A 10,060-nucleotide genomic window follows, 5' to 3' on the forward strand; every position below is an offset into this window, starting at 1 on the left:
GGAGCAGGACGAGCAGGAGAAGGCGGAGGAGCAGGAGGAGCAGGAGGAGCAGGAGGAGCAGGAGCAGGAGCAGGAGCAGGAGGAGCAGGAGGAGCAGGAGCAGCATGAGCTAATTTAGAAGTACCAGGACATGGATGGACTGAGAGCAAAGAAAGATCAAGGGTGGATAGAGAGGAGGAGGTCAATTTTACGAGACTGGATACAGAGTAAGAAAGGACTTCATTGTAGCACATATAATGCCAATGTTGTTAAACATCTTTGATGTCGAGGAGCTCGTGAAAGCGTCTTCTTCTGTCATGTTGAGCGCATGCGAACCTTGGCGAGTCCAACACGCACCCTGCAACCCCCGAATCGCTGCATCATCCTGACCTCTTGCCAGTTGCAGGTTGAAGCTCGTGTGGACCGGGTGGCCATGTTATCTTCGGTTCGCATGTCCATCGCTTCAAGGCTGCACTTAGCGAACATAGTAGCGCCATGCATACCCTGCTTCTGGAAAATCTCAAGCCATGGTGCTTGCGCTCCATCCCTCACGGCTCTCCCTTCCTTGAGGCAGATGTCAAGGGCGTCATCTGCCAGAAACAGTAGCCATGCCAGTGACCCTGAGGCTTCAGGCGATTCTGCAAGTGGAAGGAGCAGTCAAGGGAAGACAATGAACTTGTGGCAGGCAAGAAAACAGCTCAGTGAACTTAGGAAGAGGAAGAAGGAGATGAAGATGGAGGACGAGATGGTCTGCGGGCCTTCCCACTCGGCGATGCAGCATCCTGTCTTCATCAAGGCGGTGGTAGAGCAGAGTCTTCGCAGCATGCTGCAGCTGAGGTCCCAAGAGAAGAAGATGCGAATTCAGCTGGACTTGGAGCAGCTGGGGATGCAGTACCTCCGTGAAGTGCTCGAGACAAATTTCCCCATCTCGGCGCTGCCCTACAAGCTCAAGGTGAACCAGATCGGCTTCGAGAAGACCAACGTCAAGCTGCGAAAGTGCGTGGGTACCCTCACCGACGAAAAGTCGATCCAGGTGCTCCGGAAGTTGCTGGTGGGCTCAAATGGATACTCGCCCACTTTCGAGATCGAGATAGCTCTTGAAGATGATGTCAACGTGTTCCAGTACTCCGAGGACGTTGTGAAGATGAAGCGGCTGGCGGAGCAATCGACCCACTACTGCATGATCTCCTTCTACAGCTTCACCCCCATCGCTCACCCCGACCTGGTCGTCGAGGAATACCTGAGAGACTGGGAGCCTGTCGGGATCCTCGGGCGTACCTACGTGGCTAAGGAGGGAGTCAACGCTCAGCTGGCTGTGCCTTGCGAGGTGGTGGGTTGGTTGGAGTCCTATGTCCAGCAGAGGCCCGAGCTGCAGGGACAGGCAGTTCTGAATCGCGACCCTGTGCTTGTGCGCAAGGAGGAAGAAGGGACAAACGCTCCCTTCGAGAGTCTGCACGTGAGGACACGACCGTACGTGCTGATGGACGGGATGGAGCGCAAACTAGAGTGGACGGACGCTGGGGAGGAGCTCTCCCCTAAGGAGTGGCACGAGAAGCTGAAAGAGGCGGCGGCGGGGAAGGGGTCGAACGGGAAGGAGGTGGTGATCTTGGACTGCAGGAACACCTACGAAAGCGACTTGGGGAGGTTCGATGGGGCGGTCCCTCTCAATACAATCAAGTTCAGCGAATCCTGGAATGTCATTGAGAGCCAACTACAGGGCCGTCAGCCTGACAAGACAGGTGCCTTGCCTCCCCCCTCTCCCCCTCCCTGCCTCCTGCCTCCTGCCTCCTCGACCCTCCTGCCTCCTGCCTCGTCCTGCTCCCTGCTGCGGGTCCAAATCTTGTTGTTCTGTCCGCACATGCTTTCTCCTTCTTTCTCCGCCCTTTCCTTTCAAACTCCCGGCTCCTCCTCGCAAAATAGTGATCCATCGCGCTCCTCCTCCTCAGCTGACCTGACCTCCCTTGCGACAGAGGTCATGATCTATTGCACTGGAGGCATCCGTTGCGTGAAGGTGGGCGCGTACCTAAAGCAGAACATGGGCTTCAAGGATGTGAAGAGACTGCGAGGAGGGATCGTGAGCTACCTCCGAGACCTCAACGAGACGTGCGGAGGAGACGAGAGGGAGATGGAGAAGGCCTCCTTGTTCAAGGGCATCAACTATGTCTTCGACGGGAGGGTCGGCCAGCTTGTCACCCGGGATATTCCGATCGACCGCATGCCAAACTCCACAGGGGAGCCACTGTTGAAGGATCAGGACGGAAACCTCATCCCAGTGTCCGGGCCCGAGGTACCGGACCAGTACGACAGGTGCAGGAAGATCCGGGAGTGCGTCTCAGCGGCGTTCGCCTCGAGGTTTGGGGAGGCAGCGAAGAGGCCAGAGGAGGACGAGAACGGCAGCTCTCTCGCTGAGACGAGCCCAGCACATGAAGAGCAGCCAGCGGGAGGTAGCGAGCAGGTCGAGCTGACAAACGAGTCCGCGAGAGCCGAGGCGTTTTGCGCCTACTTCTCGCAGTCGTATCTGCGGGAAGCCGAGCTCTTGCAGGAGCTGACGGAGGAAACAAGGAAATCCTTCCCTGTTGTCCATCACATGTGCTCCGGCCCGTTGCAGGTTCGGTGGGAGAGAGGGCGGGTTGGCGGCTGACTGTTGCGAGCAGGGGAGCTTCCTCACCTTCCTCTGTGAGCTGTCTCGGGCACGGAGGGTGCTGGAGGTCGGCTGCTTCACCGGCTACACCACCATGTGCTTGGCCAGCAGCAGGGACGTCGAGGCTGTCATCTCCATCGATCGAGATTCCAAGACTTCGAAAGTGGCAAGGAGCTTCTTCGAGAGGTCGAAGTTCGGCCACAAGATCCAGCTGAGGGTGGGAGACTCCCAAGCGATCCTGACTGAGCTTGTGGAGGAGAAGCAAAAGCCCTTCGACCTGGTCTACCTCGATGCCGCTAAGCGCAGCTACCTCGAGCAGGTGGAGGAGGAGGAGGAAGCGGGGGGGGGGGTGAGAGGGAGGAGGAAAGGGTTGGGTGCTAAGGGGAACGGGAATGCTGAGTGAAACGAGGATCATTCCTACCGTGGACTTGACCCTGCGCTGTCGCAGAGGAACTTCCTACTGGAGCACGGGCTCATCCCGGTGGGAGGTCTTGTGCTGGCTGACAACATCCTGTGGCGAGGAAGCACGATCGATGAGCATGACAAGGTCCTCCAGTCCGGAGAGAGGAAGGTGCCGGAGACCAGAGATGACAAGGTTGCCCTGCTTGCCTCCTCGCTGCTCCTGAGTAGTTCCAACAGATCGTCGCTGCCATGCTCGACTACGTTCAGAGCGGGAGTACAAGCGCGCAGGTGAGGCTGGAGTGAGCAGGATCAGGGGGTGACGTGTGGTTGCAGTTCGAGCAGGTGGTGGTTCCCTTCCGAGATGGCATCAGCATAGTTAGGAGAATAGCGTGAGATGCTCTATTAGCAATGAAAACTTGTTGACCATGATGACATCAGCAGTCCTCATCATTCAAAAAATTGTTTATGAAGATTCACACCAGTGCTCCTATATCACAAAAACTTGACCACCGTCGAAGCTTCCTTTCTGTCGCATATACAAGCAGGCCCGTGGGCGAGGGAGAAGAAGATAGAAAAAAACGAGGAAGAGGAGGACGAGGAATAGGAGGACGAGGACGAAGACGAGGCCTGAAACTTAATCACTGTCCTCCCTCTCGTAGATCACTGCAGTGCTGTAAAGCCCACGAGGAGGAGGCAGAACCGGGTGCGACGGATCGAACGTCTCGAACCCAGGATGGAACTTCCCGTCTACGGTGGAGCCGATAAAAGGCATGAAGACGGACCTGCTCCCGCACGGTTTCTTCTGCGACTTGAAGGAGCTCGTGCTCTTTACCCGTAGAGCATCCTGCATCCTAGAGCACACGTTCTCGACCCTCGAGCCAACAAACTCTGCAAGCACATTGGCTGCGGAGTATGAGAACATCTCCCTGGGTATGGAGGACACGTCGTCGGATGTCGTGTCGTCGGAGGAGTAGCAGTCGTCCGAGAGCTCCACCATCTCCTGGTTCAGCATCTCATCCGTCCTCTTACACACTTTCAACAATGTCGAGTATGCCTCCAGCAGGAAGCTGCCAGTCTCCTGCTCTGCGCACTCCTTCGGATGCGGTCTAGCTCTTCTCATTGCCCTGCTGCTATTTACGTTCCCTGCTTCTGCTCCATAGTAATGTAGATTTTCTCTCAAAGATTTGCTCGTTTGCCTTGATATGAGGTTGCTGGGTCTGTACACCATGATGCCGGAATCTCCGTCCACGATTCAAATTATACCAATAATTTCGTTTTCTTTGACAGAATTATCTGAGGTTGAGCTTGAAATATTTGCTGGAAGTCGCCGCGAGACGTTCCTACGAGCTTGTGTCCTGAACCTTCTTCAATCGAAGCCAACAATCCAGCTCTTATTCCCCCCCTTCGAACCAAACTTGTTCTTGACTCACTGTCTGTCTGTCTTCCTCTCTGTCACTCTATCTATGTTCCTCTCTCTCCCTCAAGCTCTCTTCCCCTTCCTGGTTGACCTCCTGTCTTCTTGTTTCCTGTCGTCACGCCTTTCCCTCCGATCCTGGTTCCCACCCCACCCTCGTCCATCCAGCTCGGTCTGTAGTAAAATACAACAAAACACAACACCACCCCTCAAAAAATACCCCTACCTCCTTTCTTCTCAATAAATAGACCCTGTTTGTCTTATAAAATTTGGTGGTCTGAATACCCCTACCCCTCTTGTCCATACCAACAATTACAGTCTCATTCCCCGGATACCCTGACCCAGTTCACCGTTTGACTACCCCCCACCCACTCATTCAATTTACACCCACCCCAGGTTTTGGAAAAATTCTTACCCCCCTTGCTTTGTGTAAGTTCTTCTACCCCCTACCATCCTAAATACCATCAAGTACCCACCCATTTATAGGCTTCAATCCTCAATCCTTCCATCCCCTGTACTAGAAGGACAACTTTCCCCCATTGTACCCACCCATTAGTTGATGACCCACCCACAAATCAACTTCCTTGCACCCCACCTGCTGAAGAAAGCTTCCGTCTCCCAAAAAGACACAAAATCGCAACCTTTCCGACTACCCCACCACCCGTCCAAAGAGGGACCACTCCTGTATCTCCAGTTTGACTGGAGGTACCAAATACCACCAGGTGGTGTGCGAGTGGAACCTATTTCCCAAAGTCATACCCGTACTTTGACTACCCCTACCCCCTGATCTCCTGATTTCTTTCTGACCTAGCGATAGGATAATCCAATCACCCCCACCCCCCGATTTCGATTCTGTGCCTACCTACCACCCACAATTCCATTACCCCTACCCCTTTTCAATGAGACCACCCTTCGGACTTGACCGTATGATTCTCACAATTTGACCCACCCTTCGATAGAGATTGTGAGTACCCCACCAATTCTTTTACGTACACCCACCCCCTAGATACCACCCCCCTTGTCCACGTTCTGTACCAGGGGGCTCGAGATAGTTAAAATAGGGGTGCTCCGATTGCCATGTGGTCAACCCCCAATTTGTTTTTTTTCTTCCCAGTACCCCTCCCTCCTGTTTCAGACCCCTTACTTGGTACCACAGTTCTCCTCCATCCCACTACACCCTCCACCCCCTTGGACCACCACCACCTTCCATCGACCAGCACCCCTTCCACCCAGTCCTATCTCAACTGACCTACCCCTGACCATGGCCTCCCAATCTTGTCATCGTTCTTACTACATGTCCAGATACCCCACTATTCCGCACGAACGAGGGGGTACTTCATGCACCCCCCACCCCTATCCCCCAGCCTCAAATCGTGTTACTATTGCACCACCCATCTGGACTGCCCCGATCTCCACAATCCCCCATCGGAGCTCCCCTTGCCCCACCCCTACCCATCTCTTTTCCAGTCCAATTGCCCGTCTTAACATACCCACTACCCCTCCAACTCCCTTCTACCACCCTGTTTCTCTAGGCAACTACAGGACCTGCTGGCACATATAAAGGAACGATGATGTCACAGTCCGACTCGCCTCAGCCAGTCGGTCCATTATGCGGCTCCGGGCCGGGGGGCCATACCGGCCCGGGGGGCCATACCGGCCCGCCGGGCCCGGCGGCACTAGTACTCGAGTGAGCCTCCTCTTCTCTTCGTACAGATTTTTAACTTAACTTTGAGTAAAGTGAGCAGACGCAACTTCCGAGTTCTGACTGTGCTGAAATTTTCAAGGACAGCATAATTTGAATTAAGTTTGGCCTCAAGGAATATTTCACTGTCTCAGTGATATTTTTAGTTACAGTTTAGAGGCCGATGAGTTTGACTGCTCTCATGCCATGATGCTGCCTCGCCAGGGATCGCCGTGATGGCAGAGCCATGAAGGCTGAGAGCTTCATGGAGGACCGTCCGACACTGAGAGATCATGAGTCGGGAGGACGCCGCTGAGTCGGACAGCGCGGCCGGTCGAGGCCCACGGTCGCGTCACTGTGACGGGCAATGGAGTGTGACTGGAATTTATGCTCCCCACTGCTATGATGGAGGGTTCTTTGTTCCAGGAAAGCGCCATGGTTCGATAGTCAGACGCTGAACGAAAAGCCTTCAACCCGGCGTGACTGACTGTGAGTGCCCGTGAGTTTCCTGACTCGGTGAGAGCTGAAAGAGGACTCGGGCAAACCAGCTGGAGATCCTTGCAAGACTCAGAGAGGAGCCAGAAGCTTGCGCTCACTGGGTAGCGGTCAGCGCAGCTTGTGGAGACTCTTGGACGCGGGTGCGTGGTCAGGCTAGTATCGTTGAGGACGAGATGCATCCGAGAGTCTGACGTCGCCCTGACCCTCCACTCTGAAGAGGAACCTTGCAACGGGTCAGTGAACGCTGCAGGTAAGTGAGTATGCGGGAGGGATACCCTGAGAGGAGGGAGAAATCATCCTAGATCCAACCGCCTCTGGCACATGCCCCTTGCTGACCTTCCCCGCAGGACAACGAAAACATCGCCTGCTCCTCTCCCCCCCTGCCCCCCGCCCCCCCCCCACCCTTGCTCCCTCAGCAGACGCTCCTTGCGATCCTCCCCTGAAACGGGGGGCCCAGCATCATCATTGCAGCGCAGCAGCAGAGGATGAGTTGTCTTCTGCGCTCGCTCTTCTTCCTTGCTCTCCTCGCATCCATCACCGAGTGTACCCAGACCCTGGAGGGACTGGCTCTGCTCTTTCCTCACAACCTGACCGATCCAGAAGGAGATATCCTGGCAGAGGCTGAGTGGGTGCCGCGGCCACTGGCAGGAGCAGCAGATAACTTCGAGACAAGGCTCTTCTCGCAGCAGCTCAGCGCTGCCAGGCACCTGCTCCGCACGAGGAGGCTAGAGGAGGCCCTGCACACGTGTGGGACAGTCCTGCTCATACTTTATCCTCATGCTCCCTGCCTGAGTATCGTCTCCATCGTGCTTGATGAGTTGGGTCAGCACAAGAACGCGAGAAAGGCGGCTAGGGACTCAATCGACGCGGACCCCACGTGGATGGACTCCTACCCCCTGCTAGCTCGCCTCCTGTCTGACCAGGTGGGGAGCAGAAGAGGGACAGAGGAGGAGGAGGAGGAGGAGGAGCAGTTGTTGGTCCTGTTGACGGCCCGAACGTCCGGCAGGCGTCGAGGTACCTTGCCAGGGGAAACGTCGAGGGAGCGTACGAGTGTTACAGACAGATCCTGCTGCTCGACATGGACGGTCGGTGCTGTGAGGGGGAAGGCGAGGTTTGCTAGTGACCTCTTGCTCAACGAGCAGGTCACATCTTGCCAAGGGAGTGACGGCCCGAGCTTACTACGACCTCGGCTCGACCATGAGGACCATTGGCATGATGGAGCATGTGAGATTTTCTTTGACAGCGATGATGACGACGATGCTCTTGATGATTGTGGTGACGTTTGCAGGCTCGGACAAACTTTGAACGAGCGATCGCTGTGGACCCGAGGCAAGTGACGCGTGATGGGGTTGGAGGGCTGGACTGTCTTCGGTGCTGAAGACTTCACAGTCTCTATGATGCCCAGAGGAGTCTTGTTGAGATCATGATGGAGAAGGAGGAGTCAGATGCCAAGTTTCCGGATCAGTCCATCTTTCCCCTGATGGAAAGAGCTCTTCATCTCCAGTAAGACAACACGCCCCCGTCTTGCTCTCTTTCATTCCTGATGTCTCGCACGCTAACAGGCATTCTTGGAGCCTTTGGTTCAAGGTGGGTGCTTACGCGGGTGTGGGGCGATGGCAATCTGAGCAGGAGAGCAGTTCGTTCGACTCCGTCAGGGCTGCTTCAACTGGACAGATCGTCCTGCTCTCCTCCAGGTGGGCAGGATGGCCTGCGGCGAGGAGCCTGACGGTGTTGGAAGGCTGCAAGTGAGATGGTGGATGATGACGTGGCTTACAATCATTGCTCTGTCCATCCCTCTCTCCTCCTCGACATGGCGATCCCGGCACACGTCGTATCAAGATGTATCCAGGTGCAACAAGTTCAACTCACAGCCGACAAGACTGACGTCTGACGGCCCTCCCTCGCTCTCCCTCGCAGTTGTACATGCAGGACGTTCGAGCCAGCCATCGAAAGCTCGCTAAGAGCATCGGGGAAAGGCTCCAGCGGTCAAACTCGACGTCTTCCAAGCTGAGGATCCTCTACCTGGTCTCCAGATCGTTCACGTCCGACAGCGTCGACGCTCAGTCTCTACAAGTCTGCCTGTCCCCCTCGTCGGAAACTTCTCACTATTCAACTTCCTACAGGCTCTACTTTCCATGCACAGCAGGTCAAACTTTCACGTCATGTGCGGGCTGATCAACAAGAACCTCGTGGAGCCTCAGCTCAGCGAGCAGCAGCAGCAGCAGGCGAGCGCCGCGTGCGACGAGCTGATCGTGCTGCATGCCATCGGGACGGCGGAGGCTAGCGTGGAGCATCAGATTGCAAAGGTGCGAAGAACGAGCATAGCGAGGAGACGAGAGCAGAAGAATAGGAGGGCAGGTTGGGGCAAGGAAGAGGAGGAGCGGGAAGGGAGCAGGAGCAGGAGCATGATGAACTTTGTGCGCAGGAGATCTCTGACCTCTCCATTGACATCCTGGTCGACTTGAGCGGACACAACGAGCTCTCCTCTGCTCCTCTCCTCTCCTATCGAGCTGCCCGCCTGCAGCTCACCTGGCTTGTGCCCCCTCCCTCCTCCCGCCAGAGCTTCTCGCTGACCCTTCTCCCAGGGTTTCCCCGCGAGCTTTGGAGGGGAGGAGGTTGCTCTGAAGCTCACGGACATCGTCTCCTCCCCTCCTGATCTTCTCTCCCTGTACTCAGGTCGGTGCGAGAGGGATGGCACGAGCTCATGGTCTCCTTGCAGAGCCCCTCCTCCTGCTGCCCCGATCCCACGTGTTTGCCGGCAAGGTGCGAGCTGAGGATGAGATGGTGAAGACGAAGAGGAGGGGAAAAGGAGAGGAGAGGAGAGGAGAGGAGAGGAGAGGAGAGGAGAGGAGAGGAGAGGAGAGGAGAGAAGAGAAGAGGAAAAGGGTGGATTTCAAGGAAATACTGTTTGTTTTGATTTTGAACTTCAATCCTTGCAGACAAGAGCACAAGAAGAAGATGCGGCGATCTTGAGGAACAAACTTGTGAGTGTAGTGCTGCTGCTGCTGCTGCTGCTGCTGCTGCTGCTGCTGCTGCTGCTGCTGCTGCTGCTGCTGCTGCTGCTGCTGCTGCTGCTGCTGCTGCTGCTGCTGCTGCTGCTGCTGCTGCTGCTGCTGCTGCTGCTGCTGCTGCTGCTGCTGCTGCTGCTGCTGCTGCTGCTGCTGCTGCTGCTGCTGCTGCTGCTGCTGCTGCTGCTGCTGCTGCTGCTGCTGCTGCTGCTGCTGCTGCTGCTGCTGCTGCTGCTGCTGCTGCTGCTGCTGTCGCATAATACTGTTCGTTGCACTCCCCGTGTGTTGTACCTGGCTCCATCCCATTTCGCCGGCTACTCCTGCTTCCTCTTGCACGCTGACGCTCTTCCTCGAGGAGCCTCTCTTGTGAGCTCATCTCCTCATCATCAGGAGCGTCACACGTTTGTCTTCGCCTTCGCCGGAGATCTTGCGAGGAT

The 10,060-nt window shown here is 55.9% G+C and overlaps 3 protein-coding genes across 3 annotated transcripts; 2 read left to right on the forward strand and 1 right to left on the reverse strand.

Moving 5' to 3' along the window:
- Positions 1-1,159: 1,159 nt before the first annotated feature.
- On the forward strand, positions 1,160-2,179 carry GUITHDRAFT_52160 (hypothetical protein; the record flags this gene model as incomplete). The annotated part of the gene is made up of 2 exons (XM_005827500.1): positions 1,160-1,718; positions 1,950-2,179. Coding segments are annotated over 2 exons (789 nt in total), but the record flags the coding sequence as incomplete, so codon positions are not given.
- Positions 2,180-3,656: 1,477 nt separating this feature from the next.
- Positions 3,657-4,537, reverse strand: GUITHDRAFT_164638 (hypothetical protein; the record flags this gene model as incomplete). Its single annotated transcript, XM_005827501.1, has 1 exon — positions 3,657-4,537. The coding sequence occupies exon 1, from the start codon at positions 4,248-4,250 to the stop codon at positions 3,657-3,659; it is 594 nt and encodes a 197-aa protein (XP_005827558.1). The 5' UTR covers positions 4,251-4,537.
- A 2,563-nt stretch (positions 4,538-7,100) lies between these two features.
- On the forward strand, positions 7,101-9,883 carry GUITHDRAFT_113365 (hypothetical protein; the record flags this gene model as incomplete). Its single annotated transcript, XM_005827502.1, has 13 exons — positions 7,101-7,538; positions 7,622-7,704; positions 7,758-7,839; positions 7,904-7,963; positions 8,021-8,118; positions 8,178-8,218; positions 8,290-8,360; positions 8,533-8,688; positions 8,739-8,921; positions 9,041-9,070; positions 9,201-9,295; positions 9,335-9,378; positions 9,555-9,883. 13 exons carry the CDS (start codon positions 7,101-7,103, stop codon positions 9,881-9,883), a joined length of 1,710 nt encoding a protein of 569 aa, XP_005827559.1.
- Positions 9,884-10,060: the final 177 nt, after the last annotated feature.

The sequence above is a fragment of the Guillardia theta genome (genome assembly GCF_000315625.1).
Source record: "Guillardia theta CCMP2712 unplaced genomic scaffold GUITHscaffold_66, whole genome shotgun sequence".
NCBI classification, from domain to species: Eukaryota; class Cryptophyceae; order Pyrenomonadales; family Geminigeraceae; genus Guillardia; species Guillardia theta.